Genomic DNA, 21098 nt, shown 5'->3' with positions numbered 1-21098 from the left:
TCTGTATGGTGCTTCCCCAAGTCCAGCCCCAAAACAGAAGGAAGTGGCTGAAAATGCAGAGCAGAGTTAAGGTTGAACTCTTCTGCAAATCTTTCTCCCCTCTCAATTCTGTGCATCTGGTTGAGGTAAAGAACAGGATATCCAGTGTACAAAGTACAGACTGTGTTAAAGGGAACCAAGTAAAGGAAATGCTAACACTGGGACATGCTAACGCCGAAAGCAGATGAACCTGGGGCAAACACAGACACACGTAGGAAAGAAAATAGAACAGTGTTTATTTATAAAGGAATTTATTGCATATCTGTGTACAACAAATATATGAAAAGAACTTTTCATTGAAAATTTTATATATGATTTCTTAAAAGTACTGAACGTTTTGAGGAACATTTTTAATTCTTAAAAAGGTACTGAAGGCTGAAACTATAGTTACACGTATATATATCTTTATAGAATATTTATGTGAATCTTTTCCGTACCAGTTTAAAAGTTATGCTAGTCAAACATCCAAATAAGAGTATACAGAGACTATTATAAAAGAGAGTTTTCTATTTCTACAATATTTGCATTCAAATGTTTATAAGCATCCAGACAGTGCAAAATTTAAATATATAGAAAACTCTTGTTGTGCTGCACTCAACTCCCAACATTCTTGCATAAGTCACAGCCAGACCACGCTCAGTGCACACTTGTTAATACCAGCCCATGCTAGCATCTTCTAAGAGCACTAAAAGGAAATCTGTTTAACTTTGCACCGTGCTGTGGTGCCATGAGAAAGTAAGAGACAGAGAGAACAATGAATTTCCTATGTTAAATGGTATAACTCCCACAGATCACATACACCTCGCCATATTGACTCGTTTCATTGCACTCCATATCCTGCAAAAATAAATCTCATGTAGGACAGCTGACATTATTGCTCACTGAAGTTTTAGTAATATATGTCCTTAACATAAGACAGAAATATACTGAAATTTGATAACACTTAAATCCAACAGCAATTTAAAATTAAACCACATGTATGCAGCACAGTTTTATAGATGTTGCATTTTTTATGTTTATGTCAGAAAACGTGGTTGAGAATACTTACTTTTCAAACAAGGGCAAGGAATAAGAACAGCCCTTCTGTGAGAAACTGCTAAAGAGCACTGGGGCCATAGGAAACTTGATTACCCTTATACACCAAGGGCTAGTCAGCACAACCGTTCCTTATGTTGATGAGCAACTGCTTCCATGACATCAGCTGGACTACTCGTGTAAGTAGCTGGTCACTTACGCAAGGGCTAAGCAATCTAGCTCTAAATATTTAACATATTTATTTCTTATTTTACTTGAAAGCACTTTATGCTTCCTTCATACCTTTGTCATGGTGCTAAAGCGGCAATTCTAACCCTTCTATATGCTTTTACAGAGGTTATTTTTAAAATGAAGAGTATATCTCAGGTAGTTTGTTCAGTTTTATTTACACAAATAGGCTCAATCCTGCTTTTACTATACCAATGAGTATATTACTCCTCACTGGGCACAGGATTGGACCCAATGTCGGTCACAAAAGGATACTCAGGAAAGCAAGCACTGTATCCGATTAGTCACTGAATATCTCAAGAGAAAGTGATATTAGATCATCATAATCACAATCATCATTTGTCACTATACTATTCATTATGATATCCTAGAGATGGTTAAACTAAACGTAAAGAGCAGCCGTGGAAAGCTTTTGCCTTTTTTCATGTTCAGCTGTTGCCTCAAGCTCCCCAGAAGCATTCCTCACCGTAGCTACAAATAAGGAAGGCCTGGACTTCTGAAGGTCTATAGATCCGAACCAACTTAATTAAAAGAGTACTGCACAAGGGCCTCACTCTTCTCGATTATACTCTCATGCTTTCTTGCATCCTATCTTACAGTGTGCTAGGTACTGCCCTAGGTCAGTGTTTCCCAACCTTTTTTGCCCCGTGGCACACTTACCTAAATAAAAAAACGCCGCGGCACACTGGATGCGGAGTGGGGGGAGAGGGGAGGTAGCGCACAGCCAGCCAGACACTGGCCAGGATGGGGGGTGGCACATGGCCAGCCGAACGGCATTTTGGGCTGAAGCTACATCCCCTGCATGGCTGGAGCTATGCTCCCGTCTGTGTGTGTCCACAGCAGCAGCAGGGGGGGTGTTCCAGCCAGGCATGGGGATGTAGCTTCAGCCCAAAATGCCACAGCACACCTGGACGTGCCTGATGGCACACCAGTGTGCCACGGCACACCGGTTGGGAAACACTGCCCTAAATAGTGATAAAAAGCCTACCCACTTTCAGCCCATGTCCAGTTCAATCCTCCAGAAGTTCAACCTGCCTAAATAAACAACCCTATTTATATTTTAGCATAATGATTCCAGTCCAGGCCTCTCATAGTTGTAGCTGCAGAAGGAACCTCACAAAATAAGGCGAAGGTAGGTGATTTAGTGATCCCTGCTCAGTAAGGCTCAATACTTTTGGAACTTGATTTAATACTTCAACATCCAACAAGGGGGAAAATGGATTCTGATACAGTTTACTTCCCTGCAGCTACATCCCTTTGCATGTCGGCAGCAATTTAAATAAATAATAAGGCTTTTTATCTCACCCAGCACTTTCAGTGGGAAGGAAATTGCATTAAGTGCAAGTTCTTCCTGGGTATGATTGATACTGTGGAATGGTTGAATATGCACAACCAAAGGCCACAAGCCTCTCAAGTCATAACTAAGGTACATGTGCTGAGAACTCAGCATTTGGGCATTTATAGGCAAGCTCTGGGAGTTAGGGGGTGGCGCTTTAATTAAAGCGGCTCCAAGAGCCACTCTAATTAAAGCGCCCAGAGCATCACGTGTATCAGCATCCCCACACTGAAAAATGATGATGGGCATGCTTTAACTAAAGCTGGTCGAACGAGCTTTAGTTAAAGCACCCCTGCCGCCATTTTTCAGTGCAGGGATACTAATATACGTGACACTGGAGTCTGCTGGAGCGCAGTAATTACCATGCTCCAGCAGACTTGATTAATTGAGTCTACTCCAACACATAATTACAGCATGTTGAAGCAGCCTCTTTGCACATATAGAGACACCCTTTATTATGCTCAAGAGTTTCCTATTGACTGAAGATAACCACAACTCCCTTCTCCCTAACAAAAAGGAAAATAGTTCAGATCTACAATAACAAAGCAACAAGAAGAAACTAAAAACAAATGATGTCAAAGCCTCTTATTTTAAGGATTCCCCAAAGCAATCCTCTCCCCACCCCGAAAACCAAGGCAGTCAACAAATATTTAGATCCATTATACAGTAAAGCAGATTGGCAGGCAAGGCCTCTGTTTCAACAAAGAAAGAAAAAAAATGGATAGTGCAGACCAGTGTAACACATTTAAAAATTATTATGATATAAGATAGCAGGCAATTCAGGAAAAACATTCTTCATAAGCCATGTGGGATAAGAACAGTTTTCTACAGATTGCCCTTTGTCCTACAGCTCGCTTTTGTCTGTTTGAGCAGGACTGGTGCTACTGCTGCCTTCTCCAGCATTGTTCTTGTCCACAGGCTCGAAAGACAATGAAGCAGAGTTTATGCAATATCTTTTGCCAGTTGGTCGAGGCCCATCATCAAAGATATGCCCCAGATGAGCACCGCACTGAAACAAAACAACAGATTATCAAGGCACTTTTGTAAAACTTCATGATGTGTCTGACATGCCCTGGCCCCTGGATTGAGACATGCTCCTCAGTGGCTTCCACACTTTGGTGTGCCTTTCTGCCCCAAACACCTCTCTGCTGTCTGCTGCTTCACCCCTGAGAACCAGCTGTGGTGCACCAGAGGCCAACTGCTTGGCCTGCGGTGCCTCAGCACTAAGGTGTCTTGCTCAGGCCTGGCCAACCCTCAGCAGAGGGCATTTTGCCAGCTAGAAGGGTCACACATTTGTCCAGTCATATACTCAGAAAAAATGGATCCCCCTTTCCATAGAATGAATGTCTGGTCAAAATTCTCTGGAATCATAACTACCACTGCCATCAAGTGGTTTATAAGAAGATAACGAAAGGGCTTTGTTGTAAAATAGAAAAAAGCAAAAGAAATGAGTAATTATTTGCTGAGACAGACAGAGCTATAAGAGTAAACAAACAAAATAAAATATCAGAACAACTGCCTGTTCCTACCCTGTACCTTGAATCCAAGGATGCTGTCCCTAGCCAGCTTCAACAGGGTAATAAGCAGACCCTGCCTCCGATCTTTCTGTTAGGGTCTCCTGACAGTTCTCCTGTCAACTTGCGTCTCTCAGCCTCCTTTACTCAGTGAGGGACTCTAGTCTCTCCTGCACAGGGAAAGACTAAAGGCGAAGCAATGCAAGGTAGGCTTATGTACAGTTGCCTCTCTAGCTATCCACATACATCACCTTTGATTTCTAGGGGGGCTCACACTAATCGAGTAATTTCCAAGTTCCCCCTCCGCCCAAAAGTATATGTTTACCACAGAAGAGTCTTTCCTGATCCAGTTAAGATCAAGAGTATATTGGCATCCTTTCAGACACTGAGGTTTGCTTATCCAATATATAGTCTCACTGTTTCAAGATGTTACTTCATGTTTGAGTTATTCCTTTTAAAATGTAAATTCACCATTGTCAGGCTCCTACAACCACAGAGCAGGTAGGCAATAGTCAACAAACCCCTACCGAATGTTTAATTCTCAGCGATTCTCCATTCATAGTGTGAACAAGTGGGGGACACTATTAATCACTGCCTCTCAAAGCAGCCTCGACTATATTAAAATTACATTTATATCAAGTAGCATAATACATACAGATATAAAAATGACAAAACTGAACCAAGTTTCATTCTAGTTACAGATGGAGACTAAACCATTTAGGAATTAATCTAACTCAGGAGAATATCCATGCATAGCAGACAGCGAACTCCAGAGGCACTTTGTTTTGGGGTGCATCTATGACAGCGTGGCCATACTATTACCATTAAGCACTATGGCTGGATTGGATCCACAAAAGCCCTTAAGCACCCAAAGTGGATTTAAATGCAGACGAGCTAAGTGTCTGTCTGAAGACTAAGAACATGCTTAATGCACACTTACAGGAGGGGGTTCCACACAAAACACAATAGCAGCTGCATTCAAACATGGCAGTTGGTAAGAGTGATAGCATTGGCCTTGTATACAATAGCCTAAATGGGAAAGCACCCATCCATGATATAAAAAAACAAGGTTCAAATTCCCTTCTTTTTGCAGAGGGGAGTAAACAACATCCCTCCTATCTCTCTGAAGAGTGTCCTAAGCACTAAGTTATAGGCTAATCTGGGGAGGTGGTAGTGCTCACCCCTTCTGTCCACTTTGCATAAAAGAATTAAAGGCTTAATGGGCCAGAGAAAGAAAGGAGAGTGGACATGACACTGTAGCCTAGTGGTTACTGGGGACAGGAGAGAATTGTTCTGGTCCTTATTCTAAGGACCGCTTATATATTTTTTCTACTGGCTGTTTAATGTAAAACAGAGATGCAGTCCTGAGACCATGCACCCTTCCCAGGTGCACACCCTAAATGCTAGACTGTAGTCAAGTTAATTCACTTTATCCCCCTCTGACTGTGCATCTTCAATGTTTTACTGTTAACTGGTTCAAGCATAACCTGATAATTTGAACGCTCTCTTGGGAGATGTGGATTTCAGGCCTCCCTGGCAGAGGAGAGCGACAAACTTGCAGCTTCTACATCCTGGGTGACTGCACTAGCCACTAGGATCCTGCAAAAAGAGCTGCTACCAGCACTACTACCAGTTTAGAAAAAGAAAAACTTCTGCTCCATCCTTGAGAGAAGAATCTTAAGCCAGGTACAGACATTACACTTTTACCAGTACAAGTGATCAGAAGCCAGTTTGTGCCCATAACAGAACAGAAGTTAGGCGCACATAGACTGGTTTAAAAATGGCAGAACCCAGTCTAAGATGTGCTCTCCTTCCTGCTCCCCCAAAGGGCGAATGTGTGTTGTTTCCTACTGATCTAAACTATGCTGCTTATAAAAAATTACGTCACTTATCTTGATTCTGCATCAAGTTCTGGATGTCTGTACCTTACTCACCTAACTCTGCAACATATTCTTTCAGCTAGCTTCAGAAGCTCCCTGCTTATCCTGCTGACTGTTGGGAATCCTATTCTGAGGCACTTAACTTTTCCATGTATTGGATAGATGCCTAGGGCTAGGGACAGACATTCAAAAAGCCAGAGCCTGAATTAATTCAACCTTTGCAGATTAGTCTTACCTGCCTAGGTTGAACCCATTTGTAACAGAACAGACATGTGGGCACATGCCTACAGCTGTTCAGGCCAAGAGCCAGGGGCGCTAGAGTCCTCAGCTGCAGAGAAGCTGTGCTGGGGGGAGGCCTGGCCAGTCCAAGCTGAACTGGCCAAAGAGGGGCTTAATTCCCCCTTCCCTGTCCTATCGGCAGGGACCTAAGCCGTGTCTGTCAGCCCCCCCCCCCCCCCCCCCCCCCCCCCCCCCCCGCATGCCTCGGGCCAGCATGGCCCCTTCGGCAGAGGGCAGCAGGAAGGTGGGTTATTCTCCCCACTGTCCCCAGGGGGCTGCAGCTGGGTCTGCCCGCCCCAAAACACTGCCGAGGGGCAGAATAAGCCCCCTCCTGTCCCCTGAGCTGGGCTGAAGCTGCCAGGCTGAAGGAAGCTCCCCCAGCCCTGAGCGACGCTGCGTGGTGCAGCAGGAGCCACAGCTGAAGGTGAGGGGAGAAGGACAGCCATACCAGGCCAAACCGACTTCCCCTCCCATTCCTGCTGCTTCTGAGCTGCTCAAGCCAGCGGCGGGGGTGAGCTTCAGCCCCGCGGCTTCTTCCCCGCATGTGGAGTTCTGGCTGCAGCCCCCAGACTGAAGCCTTCCACCCGGGTGCCTTCTGCCTTCCAAGGCATCTGGGAGCCAGAGCCGGAGCTCCACACGCAGGGCAGAAGCTTCCCACCCCTTCGTCCAGAGTGGCACAGCATGGCAGCGGCAGCTGCAGATAACAGGGGCAGTCCCTTTATTAGGCAGCTGCTTGTTAGGCTGCAGCCCTGGATGCTGCACAAGGCAGGGGGCATGGCAGTGGTGGCCACCAGGCTCGGGGCCCGCAGGCCCATCCGAGCTGGCCAGGGAAGCCCACTCCCCAGCCAGCCCCCATCTGGCAGGGCCAGACGCCAGCTGGAAGGGCCCCTTGAGGGGGTCAAGGACAGGATTATTCCCTCTTCCTCTTGCATCAGGCAGCGAGGACAAGAGGGGGCTTATTCTGCCACTCGGCAGCAGTCGGTGTGGGCAGACCTGGCTGCGGCCCCTCAGGGGCAGTGAGGGTAGAGGGGAGAATAACCCCCCTCCCCGCCCCCTTCTGCCTCAGGGGCCATGCTGCCCCACAGCTGCAGCAGTGAGGGGGCGTGGGGGGGGGGCAGTTTAAACCAGATTCTGATCACTTAAACCGGTTTATGCATAATGTCTGTCCCTAGGCTAGATGTCTAATTCAAGGTTACAGATTCCACCCTGGAGCTGCACACCTAAAAGTTAGCAATCAACATGTTCAGTTTAAGAGTTTTTAAGTCCACTTCTGGATCTAGCCCTTACATCTTAAGATCAGCCTGCAGCAGATAACAGTCACCCAAGAAACTAACTTGAATAATTGCTTATGTGCCTTTCATTAGCGAAAGCCCTAAGCCCTAGATTGGGACAAACTGCTGCATGACTGCCACAAGTGGAATGGGCAGCCTCTGCTGCACAGGTGCTGTGCAGCAGATCAGGGAGGGGATAGGCAATATGGCAGCAAATACGGCAGGGAGCAGAAAGCAGAGCAAGACATCAGGTGGGGAACACAGAGTAGGGAGCAGAAAGCAGTGCAGCAGATCAGACAGAGGAATGGGATCAGAAAGGCACTTGGGGAGGGTCTGAGGCTAATTTGTGGCATGCATACCAAAAAGGTTGCCTTTCCCCTGCACTAAATAATCTCTCTGCAGACCTTACATTACATTGCAGGGAAAGCAAAATGCTGTAGTAGAATTGTATGTATCTGAAGTCATTCAAAGACTTCCATATTTCAAATGCAATAATTATTTCTGGCTAAATAACTGGGTGAGGCAATAACTTTGTTGCTCACAAGAAACTAACGTAAACCCAAATAGGCTCTCCTCATGTATAAAAGTTTTGTTTTGGATGAGTGGGTTGCATATATGTAACATTCTATTCCATATCTTACTAACCATAACAGACACATTTAGAAAAGCTGATCCATTCTATATACTGACGAATTAAGATTACACTGTTATAACTGCGTTAACAGAAGCTGTATGCTATTTTGATAACAGCTTGTTGAGAATAGTCACTTTTTTGTTACACACACTCATTTCTCCAGTGTGTCATGGAAAATAAAAAAATAAAACCCTGGACTTACAAACCATTTTCCTTGAACGGGACAACATGCTACTTTATTAGGCCTCAACACGTCTTCCCATTAAAGTAACTGGCTGATCTCAGTGAGAACTGGACTGATGCAACTGAGATCATATAGTCCTTCGTGTACTAGCAGCTAACCAACTACTGACCTGATAGTCAGACAGCAAACATAAAGGACAGACAATTATCCTTCATGTTTAATTAATTGACAGTAGTAATAGGATAAACCAGTAATGTTGATTATTCATGACTGGGAGTAAACTATACATGTTACTTAGGTGCCTAACAGCTCTGCACCCATGGCTAATATTTTGCCATCTTTTTTACTGCAGTATTTTCTTGCTATTATGGTCTTTGATCAACCCACATACACAGGCTGTCTGCAGGAACAGGCAGAAATTACTGCTTCAATTTATATTCTCCAATACAAAATTTCATAGGTTTGGGGGCTTCTCCTCACCAATCATGAGGTCTAGAAAAATAAAAGCTGAAATTCTGACTATCAGAAATCTTCAGAAGCTGCGTATATGCATGTCTACATCCCGAGTTGATAAAGCTTACCAGGGATAGTCTGAAGTACTCTTGCAGCCAGATCTGCATGGGTAAATCTCTACATATGGTAAGCTCCAGCTCCCTGAGGGAGACCTGTGTTAAGCACCCAGCTCCCCTACCAAGCCAGCAGGATGTCTGCATAGCAAAAGGCAATGCTGTGCCAAGACATGCCAATCCTGCTCCTTCAAGAGCTAAAGCTTATTGGCACACAGGTATGGTGTGGTGCTGCACTAATGTAGTGACACTGTTTTAGGCTAGCGTGTGCAGAGTAGGCATGGCACGTCTCAGCACAGCTCTGCTGTGTACTATATACACATCCACAAAAAGGCTGGAAATGGTTTCAGTATACATTTTCCATGTAGAAAATCTAAGTATTAGGGGGGCTGGCTTAAATTCATGATCATCTTGGAGTCAGGTAAATATGGTATTATTCCATAAATGCATTTGCAATTGACGTTTATCTGTCACCAATATCTGATATTTTATGTATTTCCATGGTGATGTGTTTCTAACAGAACTGAAAAAATTGTTTCTCAGATACTCTTGGAAGTGCTTTTGTTTTATATTAAAGGTAATTTTTTCTCTGAGTTTGAGCCCTAATCGAGGAGCATTTAAAGAGAGGTGTTTCACTGGTGCAAGCAGGTGGAGGGACATTTATTGGAAAAGCAACTACGTTTTCATCTGCAAGAGATTAATGAGGATTTGACTAAGGGAGAGGAGTATTTCCCTTCAGTTTCACCAAGAACTGCCATATCAATCCCAATGCATTTCTAGCCTGTAGTAAAATCAGTCTTTTTGCAGCTGCATATGATTCACATTCTTAGGACCCTGGGGAGGGTAAGACATGGTTATGTTATGGATACACTATGTGGTGTTGTTAAGCTATACCTTATAGTGTCTGCAAGATGTTTCTTACCCATAGGCCATCTTCCTGTGTGATCTCCTGGGAGTTCTGGTGCCACTAGTAGGAAGTTGCTGATGGATTGGGTAATGGTTATAGTTTTGTCTTTATTTTGTAAATTGGTTTGTTTTACATTTGTGAGTGGTTAATGCTGCTGGTGGGAGGGAGGTCTGCCAGATTAACAGTTCTGAGAACAGGTAAATAACATTCCCAAAGCCCTTAGCCCTGACCACAGCCTGCCTCAAGATGCACTCGGGCGACGCCAGGAGCTCTGCATGCGTTTTGAATGGAACCATCGCACACCGAGTCATCTGTTGGTCAGACTGCTGTTGGCTCTATTCAGTCCTGCCAAGTGGAGCTGAAGGCAAGAAGGGGGCGTTTGCAATGTTTTCAATCAGCACTGAGTCAATGAGAGATCCTGAAATGGTGTGGTGCCACAGCTGGTTTGCTAGTGGCTTGTAAAGAGCTGGCTGCATGGACGAACCTTCCTGTTCTCCTTTTCTCTGGAAAACAGATGGAAAGGAGAAAAAAAGTGTCCCCAAGCAATTATTTGTGGAGCCCAAGATGGCTGCCACCCCAACCCACCCCACCCCTTGCCACTGACTGGCTGAAAGCTGTCTGTCATGCAGCCCCACCCCTTCTACCTATTGGTGGCAAGGGGTGGAGCTGCATGACAGAAAGCCCTCAGGACCAATCAGTGGTGAGGGATGCAGTCATATGATGGACAGCCCTCGTAGCCAATCAGTAGCAAGGGGTGGGGCCACCTGGGCCCCTCAGCCAATCAGAGGCATGGGGGAGCCTTGACCATGATGAGCCCTCAAAAATGGCAGCTGGCCCTGTGATCTGCCCACCTGCCTCTTCAAGTTGGACACAGGTCAACTGGGCATCAGAAAGTTTGATGTTTTCAGGCGCCCCTGGGGGTCACAAGCTAGCAGAGAGCAGATTTAGACTGGACATTAGGAAGAACTTCTTCACAGTTCGAGTGGCCAAGGTCTGGAATGGGGTCCCAAGGGAGGTGGTGCTCTCCCCTACCCTGGGGGTCTTCAAGAGGAGGTTAGAGAGGCATCTAGCTGGGGTCATTTGAACCCAGCACTCTTTCCTGCCTACGCAGGGGGTCAGACTCGGTGATCTATTGAGGTCCCTTCCGACCCTAACATCTATGAATCTATGAATCTCTCTAATTTGCCATCTTACTGTTGTATCTTGAGAGTAATGGGCACTGCTTGCTTGATTCTCTCTCTACTCTACCTTATTTGACACGACTCTAGCAGATTACCTCTCGTTTATTTCTTCTCGAAGTTAAATGCAAGCAAGCTCTGACTAAGGTCCCAGAGGAAACCTAAATATTCTTTAACGGGGTAACCGAGATCTGGCCTGCAGAGCTGTGCTGTCCAGCCCAGGGGGCTCCCAATGGATCTGGAATTTGGCAGTAGGTGAGCGGTGGCAGTATTTCGGAGCAGGTCCGCAGAGCTGGATGGGCTGAGCACCACTGCTCTATAAAGTACCTCGTAAGAGCATTTGTTATTCTAGATGTACTGCTAGGTATGAATTTCAGATCATATAGCTAGCCAAATATTATAGACTGAGAAACACACTCTTTATAACATAAGGGGTAGGTATCTTGTCTTCTGGAAATTTTTGCATGCCTCTAATTTAATGTTATTATTTTTGCGTGATGTTTTTCCCCCTTTTCTGCAAGATCCTTTTAGAGACAGGATGACTAAAAATGAACAAAGCATTTAGATCAGGGTTGTCAACCCAGGGTACGCGTACCCCCAGGGTTACTTGAGAAGGCCCTACAGGGTACACACGGGCTGGCAGGGACAGAGTGCCACTATGCACCATCCTGTGCTTGTGTGCAGGTACCACCCACCCGGCCGGATATGGGAGTGGGGAAAGCTCGCACATAGTGGCTGCTGCCACTGCACATCTGGCCCCCCTCCCCACCCCTGCTCCACGTCCAGCCACTGGGGGTACACTGCTCCTTGTCTGGCCGCTGGGGTACACTGCCCAAAAAGGTGGAAAACCCCTGATTTAGATGAAGACATACCATTGATTTACATAATGACATTATGAAGTCTACAGCATTGTTTTCTATACTTCAGTGTTTATACACCTCTAGGTTCCTGTTCTGAGCACTGAAATATATTGAGCAAATCTTTTTCACTGAGTTGGCCACAGTAATGGCCAGGTCTTTTTCATGAGTAGTTTTAGTTAATTTAGGTTAGCTATGTGTATGAGGAGTCCAGACACTTGTCTAGTTGAAGGTTTTCTGCCATTGTTTTATTTACCGATTAAACAGAAGCTGTTACCAGATGAATGTACCATATTTACTTGAACATCACATGCACCCCTTTTACCCTAAATTAGCCCTCTGAAAGTGTGTCTCTCAGGCAGGGAAGATTATTTTTCTGCCCAGAACAGAAGTATGGAGACACCTAAAATGTAAAATAGCTCCTGTTTCTTTTCTTTCTCTTCTTCCAAGTGACCACATGGAAGAAGAAGCAGAGTCCGGTCTTTGGCAGCAGCTACTGTTTTAACCTCTTTGCAGCTGAATAAAACCTAATCTTCAAGTTCTTCAGCTCACTTAACCTCCTTCCCCTGCTCAGATAAAAGCATCCAATTCAGATATGAAAAGGTTAACCATAGCTTCTGCATATGGATGAAAGGGAGGGTAAGTCATTAGGCTCTACCCCAGCTCTATGCAGCCACAATTCCATAAAAATCTTTTTTCTTCATTCTGCCTTCCCAAAAACAAGGTGTATTTCTAATCTGAGGACACGTGATATGTGAAATAATACAGTAGGTCCTAAGCACAGGCTATGGCAAAGTATTGTCAACACTTTCACTACTTCATGGATTAACACTGCTCTAAAACAGCTAGAGAAGACCTAGTACTTGTTCCCTCCATGGCTGTGTCTTCACAAGCAGGGTCATCAGTTTGCAGCAGCACAATTCATAGCAGAACAAATTTGTGGTGCTATTTTGTGCTGCAGGGCATGCTCTTAGTTGTGCAGTTTGCAGCAGGACACATTGTCCCACAGCTCCATGTGCTGCAGAGAGGCTTGCTGAGGCACGGTCTGCCTCAAGACACACTGCCCTCTTCATGCCTCTTCATGCACTGCGGAGCACCCAGGCTGAAGCACCCTGTGCCCCAGTCAATTGGGGAGCAGCTCATGGAGATGAAGAAACAGGCAGCCTTGCTCTTAGCTGTGGAGCCCCCATCTGGTGGCACCTTGCACCCCAGCCAGCTTCTCCCTGACTGTCTGGGGCACAGTTGGCCTCGAGACAGGGGAGCAGGCAGCCCTGGGCTGGCTGCTCCTCTGTCTCCGTGTGCCTCAACACAGGGGCTCTGCTGTGGAGCTCCCACACTGAGGCACATGGAGGCCCCATCTCAAGGCACCCTGTGCCCCAGCCAGCTGCAGGGAGCCTGCATACTGAGGCAGGCAGAGACAAGGCAGCAACCAGCCCTGGGCTCCCTGCTCCCTCATCTCGAGGCACACTGCACCCCAGCCAGCCAGGGAGTGGTTGTCTGGGGTGCAGTGTGCCTCAAGACGGGGGCTACACAATGGAGCCCCTGTGCTGAGGCACACAGAGACAGGGGAGAAGCCAGCCCTGGGCTGCCTGCTCCCCTGTTTGAGGCAGACTGCACCGCATCCAGCTGGGGAACAGCTGGCTGGGGAGCAGGGTGGCTCAAGATGGGGGCTCTGCAGCATGTGGAGACAGGGAACCAGGTAGCCCAAGGCTGCCTGCTTCCCCCCTCGCCCTTCTCCATGTGCCACTCCCCATTTGGCTGGGGCACGGGGTATCTCAGCACAGGGGCTCCCTCAGTTCCGTGTTTGTCCTGGCCCATGGCACTTCGGCATGCTTTGTACCGCCTTTTTTATCTGGGGGGTTTTTTGCCCCCAAGAAATCCTGGTAGCAAATTTTGCCTTGGCGCTGCAAAGTAGCAGCGCTGCATAGTTCAAAGTGCAATGCATGTGGTTTGTGGCGCTGCAAAGAGGTTTGCGGTGCCACAAACCACATGTGCCTGCACATCTGGATCCAGCTCATATGTCCATGGAAGCCAATGGTTCTGTCTGAATGATTTTACCTGAAAACAACAACAAAAATCCAAATTTGTGAGGATATTTTATCAGCCATTAAAATGAAGTTAGCCAGCGGGCCAACTACTTGAAACAAATTAACTGATCAAAATTTAGGGTGTTCTATGATGAAGGTAAACTGACTTTGCTCTGGTTTTTAGAAATACCTTTATGTCACTGTCAGTCAGAACTGGCACGAAATGTCTGCCAACAGCATGCTAAATGGCTTCCCTCCAATTAGTCTTAAGTCCTGTACATCTCAGGTTAGTTATAACAATAAAGCTGGGGAAAACAATCTGTGAGATCTTGTCATCATTAGTTTGAGGATAAAAGACTGTCCTAAAGTTCTAGCTATCAGTAGAGAAACTATATTCTCTCCCAGACCATTCAGGAATATTCATGAGCCTTCCTCAAAATCAGTTCATCAACTTAATTAAAGAAGTGTATCCTAACTCAAAATTGAAGAGCTAAACATTGCCCCATGATACAGAGAACATTTCTTATTGCTCTGCCTCTTATCTTAGGTAATAAACTAGTGGTCCTCAACCTTTTTAGGCTCAAGGCACCTCTCCATAGAATAAGACACCCCTTGGAAAATGCCATTCTTAGTTTTCACTCATTTTTTTACTACAGAAAAAATATTAGAGCAATTCTTCAGTTGCAAAGAGCTCAAAAAGATCACAACAGGGCAGAATGTTTTTAACACTACCAATTCTTATTTGAAATTGTTAGGTTTATTTTGTGAATCATGTTTGCACACCTAACAGTGCTAACATCTTGTGGCCCCCAAAGCACCCTGGTTGAGAATCACAGTTATTAACTATATACAAGCAAGGACAAGTTCATTAGTTGAAAAAAAAGCTACTGTCCCATGCTTGCTTGCCCTAAGGTTATACCAGGGACATCCAATGGTGAGAATTTCACCAACTGTTATCAGTCTAAAATGTACACTGCCATGTACTTTATAATTTATATTTTTACTTCAACACTTTTTCCTTTCAGGCTCTGCATGAACTGATTCAGTGTCAGGTGTAGGACAGAGTTGTATCCAATACTACTCAGCACTTTAATGTATAAGCCCCAAAAGCAAATCAAGAAAGTGAAACTTGAAGTGAGAAATATAAGTTCATATAATGCCTCTTTCTATTATGAAATAAAAACAACACAGTTTGAGTTTCCTTAATATTGAGTAATATTGTGTATGCAATAAATTCTCCTACAAGGTGTTAAAGTATTTTGCAGTAAGGGGTGGTAGAAGAGCTTCTGGGGTTCCTAAAATATTTTGAGTACAGTTGCTAAAAAAGCATGTTAAATGGATTTCCTGTTGCATGCTACCAAGGAAAAACTAATACAATTTTTCTAATTGTAGTCATAGATATTTCCATCCAGACTGACTCAGACTTGGCCTTGTTAGGTTCAATCCTGAATCCACACTCAAGTTAATGAAAATTTTGCCCTTAATTTAAATGGAAGCAGAATTGGGCCTGTTAGAATGCTGTAGCATTTCTGAAAGTCTCTTTACTTACTCTGATTATTTATGTATAAGTGTAGCCTGATCAGCAAGAATGTATTCCATCAGTAATGAATCAATTAACCCATCCTCAATGCTATCCGGGAACAGAAAGGCAGATTTTTACAGCACAAAGGAAGTTGTTGCTGCCTTACCAGAAGCAATTGGAATTGGATAGGTATGACCTGCTGGGAGTTTTTGTTAAGTGCCAGGTCAGCAGTCTCCCTCTTTGCTAGGTAATGATTATGCCATTCACTTCACAAAAAGCAGAGTAGCACAAAGGAAGCAAGCAAGTTAAAGAAGACAAATAATGGAAAGTCTGGGAGATGCTGGCACTACTGACTTTGTTATTATGACAAATGGAATTGCCTGATGCCACTAAGTATGCCCTGGGAATAGGTTCAGTTAAAACTGTGCCTCAGTAATGCATAATGATAGATTCTGTTATAGTGCTTCCAAATTTTGTCTAAACTATTCCATTAAAAAGGTAGGACAGCAGGATTTCCAGAAAGGCAATTTTTGTAGACTAGGCACCATTGCTTCTGACCATTTATGCATGCTGTAGTAAATATTGTTTATGTTAGGTAACAAACAGTCCAACTGGCACTCATCTGTTATACCTATGATCCATCGTAAAAATCTTAAAATGCTTAGTATTTAAACTGCAACAAAAAGGTTTGCAATTTGCTGTGAAACTAGAATGTGAGATAATGATTTTTGCAGCCTTTAAAGATCAAAATGGTCTCTGTGTGCTATCAACGAACCTGATTACAGGATGTTTCAACCCTGTGCATCCCATAGGAGAAGTCATCAGTGAAAGTAATTGCATCAGGACTGATCACATCGAAGAAGGAAGGCCAACCTGGAAAAGAGGAACAAGATGAGCAAGAGAAAGAGAGCACTATGGTATCTTTGTGTCAGATCACTCTAAAAAAAAAAAAAATTACACACTGAGCATAACACTTACAAAAACACCTGAAGTGATTTAGGAGCTTTAATCCCATTTTAGTGACTTCAGTTCCTGAATCACCTAGGGAGCTTAGAATATTTTACTTTCAATAAAAATTATTCACACACAGGGAATAAGTTGCCTCTCTTCTATATCAAAAGCTTTTTCCAGCCAAGTACCTCCTTTGACAGTAACTGCAGCATCTAGCTCAGAGAGGGCTGCTCAGGTTAATTTAAGACTCGGATTCAATTACTTTAAAGTTGTAATGGTCAATAAAAATACCCTAAATTCTATCAAGGCTCCAAATCAGAAGAGTTTGCAGAACACTAATATTGTGCACTCCTGGTGCAAAGCCCACTTAATAAGGGAGTTGCTAAATTTTAGACTAACTTCGACTTGAGTGCTCTCAGGTGTAGTCTTATTCAGAGAAGATTATAGTAGTCTAATCTCTGGATGACAAAGGCAGGGACAGACATAAGATCCAGAACAAAATATCTCTCTCAAGTTACCACCGATGCAAGGAGAAACATGTTCTTCCACACAGATGCAGTCTCAAGTACCAAGCAGCTACAAAGCCGTATACCCAATTTGCAACAAATGGCCAAAGCCATCTGAGGAATGATCCTTTATCTTTTAGGCAGATAACGTCCTTTGGGTAAATCTGATATATTTTATTAGACTAACTGAAGTAGTTGGGAAATTTGTTCTTTGCAAGCTTTCGGGAACAAACACCCTTTTTTCAGGCACGGGGAACATCTGCCTGAAGAAGGGCGTTTGTACCCGAAAGCTTGTAAAGAACAATTTTTCCAACTATTTTAGTTGGTCTAATAAAATATATCAGATTTACCCAAACAACCTTGTCAGCTAAAGTCCTTAGGTCAACACAGCTACAACCAATACCCCTTTATCTTTTAATCATTCTCTGCCTCATCTCCCATTGTTCACCAGAACAGACTGAGGGACTTGAATCTCTGTAACCTCTTCTCAGTGTCCCAGACTCCCATTCCACAGCTACATGGATTCTGTTATACCTGTAGCTCCCTAAAAAACAAAACTCAAACTTAGTTATCAAAGAGCCGTATTTCCTGCAGCTGGGCTACACATAGGAACTCCACTCTAGTAGGCTTTAAAGGTCATGTCAACACCCACCCAATACGCACCTGAAGCCTCAAAATACCAGCTTCTCTTGCTCAATCCCTTAAGATCTCTCACCCATATATTTTAACATGAGTACACATGCTCTCACTCTCTTGCTGTATACACATATGCCCACACATACCGGAGATCCTTGTTCCTTTCCCTAATATCTGTTAAACATTTGTTACTAATGATTTCATAAAATGCCTTGCAGTAAGTTATTAAAGAATGTTGCTACAGCTACAAATCATTTCACATAGATGAATACAGGATGTACAGTTTCCCATAAGATTTTTAGTAAAGGGAGGTGTGGAAGCTATCAAATGGTCTCAATATGTTCAGGGAAAGTGTGGAAACAGGGAAAAACACTGCACACCTTTAGTTATATCTGAAACAGTTAAATGTAAAAGAAAGTTTCTGAGGAAGAATACATGGTAGGGGGAAATTAAAAAAAACCCTGACCCTCCAGGACAGTGCATTTCTCACCCTTTCAGGAAAACCTTGTTAATACAGTAGGCATTTGTATTACAGCTCAAAATCTGCAATGAGGTCTAAGCAGAAACCCCTGTGCCCACAAAGAGCCCCACGAAAATCAATTGGATTTACCCACACAGAACACATTGCAAAACCAGACGCACCAAAGGTATTATTTTAAGTGCTGCTGATGCAAAGAAAAGGACAACAGCAAAACCAATGAGCAGAACCGGAAAGAGTGCAAACATCCTTCAAACAGATTATCAGTCTTAAATAAAAATAATCATTACGAAGCAGCATACACATCTCTATTAATTCCTCTACAGTGTAAAATATCCCTGTCAAACAATGCCAATTTCCTCACAAACTTAAAGGGGTAAGTCTATTGCAGAGCTCGGCAGAAGGTGACCCTCCAAAGAATGTATATCTTCTCCAGCCACTGGATCCACTCCAACAACATTAGTTTTCTCCATCTTCACTTCTTGACACATGAGGTTTTAAGCAGAGTGGGTCAAAATATTTTTGCCAAAACTTTATTTTTCTTTTGAAACTAAAATGTTTTACAAAATGGAATTTGCTGTTTCTGGCCAGCTCTAATATTATAGCAGAGAAGTCCCAAAGAAAGGACAATTTTGGGCAAGGAATTCTCTCATCTTGTGAAAGCATTTGGAGGAGGAATTCTTCACTGATGTAGAAATCCTCAAAGGGAAGCCTCCCTCCCCCTATACTTAACAATAAGGAATAAGCTTCAAAGGCTGCTAGGCAGAGATTGAAGCAATCTGTGTCTTGCTGAGAAAATTATCTTGTGCAAAGGGTTTGGGGGGATGTGTTTATGTCAGTTTTGACATTAAAGAAAGATCATCCATCCTCCCTCTTCTAGATTTTTCCTTTTGGTCTTCCCATCTAACAGAAAAAAATATATTTGTTTTGGATATATTCCAGGTGAAAACCTGTTTATACAGAATTGATCCCCGCCCCAAAACAGAATTTGTACCCAACAGTAGTGACTAGAATTTAGTCCATTAATAGCCAAGGCATGCATTGTTTTGTCAAACATGACACCCTGGAACAGAGCTCCTACCAATGAGACCTTTGTTCCCCAAGACAGTAACTAACAAAACTGGTAAAACCACCAGGTGATCCCAAAGATTTTCAGCCACTTCCTATCTCTAACTCGTTTCGCCACCAGTGCGGTGACATCCCAATCCAATCACTAATATTATTGTGAAGATCTAGTAACATTATAAGAGCTAATACTGTAGTATAGTTGTGTGAGCTCTGTAGGGTAGAACTCCTGAAGAAGCTTGTGCATATACTATCTGGTTGGTCTGGAGATTAAACCAAACTGCTGCATGAGGGAGGTTTGAGTTCACTGGGCAAACTTACAAGGAAAAGTCTTCCCTCTTGGCTGTTTCATTCTCTCTCACAGAGGCTATAACATATAGGAAAGAGAGGAAGAAGGTAATACCTTTTAAATAATTTGTGAGCCCTCTAAAGGAGCTATATCTTCTGCAACTAGTCATGGCAGCAGTCTGTACATGGGTAGACTTGTGTTTAGTGTATGTGCTTAGTAAACACATTTATTTGAGACCCAAAAATGCCAATTATATTTCTTCCCATCATCTTTTCTCTGTGAACAGCAAAGCTTCTTCTGTTTTCCCACTGATCCCCAGGGACCACCTTACATGTGTTCATCTTTTCCACCTCTCCCCACTCTTCCTTTTAGGCATGTGAGTGCTTGCTTCCTTCCTACCATGCTCTCCAAGACTGTCTAAAACATACTTTTCAAGTGGCTGATAACTAGGAGTGCTTGAAACATTCTTGAAAGGACCTTTTGGAAATGAGGCAAGGTGAAACAGAAATGGGGGGAAAAAAGACTCCCTTTTTTCTGTTCTCATTTGCTTCTGCTGAACTCGGTGCGAGAACCACTACAATTCTTAGCACTATAGAAACTGGAAGAGATACCTCAATAATGCTACTGTGTGGTGTGTATGCTTTAAAAACTTTGAAGGGAATACAGTCAGTACTCCTGGACTTCTACCAACTTGAGCTCAACAGAAATGGCTGGCAGCAGGAGGAAAGGGGACAAAAGGTAATTGCAAGAGACAAGCCATGGAGAGTTTGCCAGCTGAATGAACAATTTCAGCTGCTGTTTGCAAATTTTTTGAGAGCAAGAGCCAAGGTCTGTGAATATATTGATCCTTGAACCCGAAGTTCAGTTTGAGGGGGACTAATTCAGATGTTACACACAGCTCTAAATGTCAGGAACTTGTAGCAACTAAAAGACATTTTAAAAGGGCATAATGATGTAAAAGACTTTAAAATGGGATTAAATTGTAAAACAATCTTATACTAGATGTGACTGCATGAGCCTGAGAATTGGAGATGTTTGTTCTTAGTTCTGTGGGTTTCTGATACATTAACATACTAGACTGGCATTTCTAGGGCCAAAAACACATGTGAAACAATGAAACTTTATTCTATTTAGTACCGTTGTGAAGACTGGGCATAAACCAAACATTATACACAGCTTGGCTCTGTATGAGTATAATGAGGATTTTTAAGATACTCAATGTCTACATAAGACATTTACTGCAGACCTGACTAATTAGCTCCACAGTCAAGTCTCAGCATCTACATGTGTGCCCTTTTAGGGTGCAGTAAACTAAATGCCGCTATTGGTTAATACTTGTAAACACAAGTACTATCCTGAGGAGGCATTATTTAGTGCATAGTAAAGTATGTGCAGATGCTGATAGGGCTCACTGGGGCATGAGGATGCTTCAGTGCAGGGGCTGCCAAGCCCCTCTGCAGCACACTGAGCTGGGTCAGAGCAGCCCTGAGCTGGCAGGCTGAATCCCTGAGCCCCCTTGCCAACTGGGGCTGTTCAGATCCGGAGTTTATTGTCACACTAATATCGTGTGTAGATGTGCCCAGTGTCATTCATTTGGTCACTGGGATTTTTCCACTCATTCCCTACATCTGGGATTTTTTCCTCAGATATTGTGGGAAGGCTTCCATGCAACTGCAGAGCACCCAAATCTGAATCCCATTTTTTAATGATGACCCT

The 21098-nt window shown here is 43.8% G+C and overlaps 1 protein-coding gene across 3 annotated transcripts in view; it reads right to left on the bottom strand.

The window, feature by feature from the left end:
• Positions 1–273: 273 nt before the first annotated feature.
• Positions 274–21098, bottom strand: part of MSRB3 (methionine sulfoxide reductase B3) — a 162628-nt gene continuing 141803 nt past the window's right edge. For all 3 annotated transcript variants that reach the window (XM_059726061.1, XM_059726060.1, XM_019491307.2), the window contains exons 6-7: positions 16233–16330; positions 274–3647 (exon numbers count right to left, since the gene is read on the bottom strand). In XM_059726061.1, the coding sequence (XP_059582044.1) occupies positions 3483–3647; positions 16233–16330 (263 nt within the window). In that variant the 3' untranslated portion in view covers positions 274–3482. The remainder of the gene's footprint in view (positions 3648–16232; positions 16331–21098) is intronic.

The sequence above is a fragment of the Alligator mississippiensis genome, chromosome 4 (genome assembly GCF_030867095.1).
Source record: "Alligator mississippiensis isolate rAllMis1 chromosome 4, rAllMis1, whole genome shotgun sequence".
Taxonomy (NCBI): Eukaryota; Metazoa; Chordata; order Crocodylia; family Alligatoridae; genus Alligator; species Alligator mississippiensis.
Note: the sequence above shows the minus strand (reverse complement) of the source record. Positions and strands in the feature narration are given on the sequence as shown.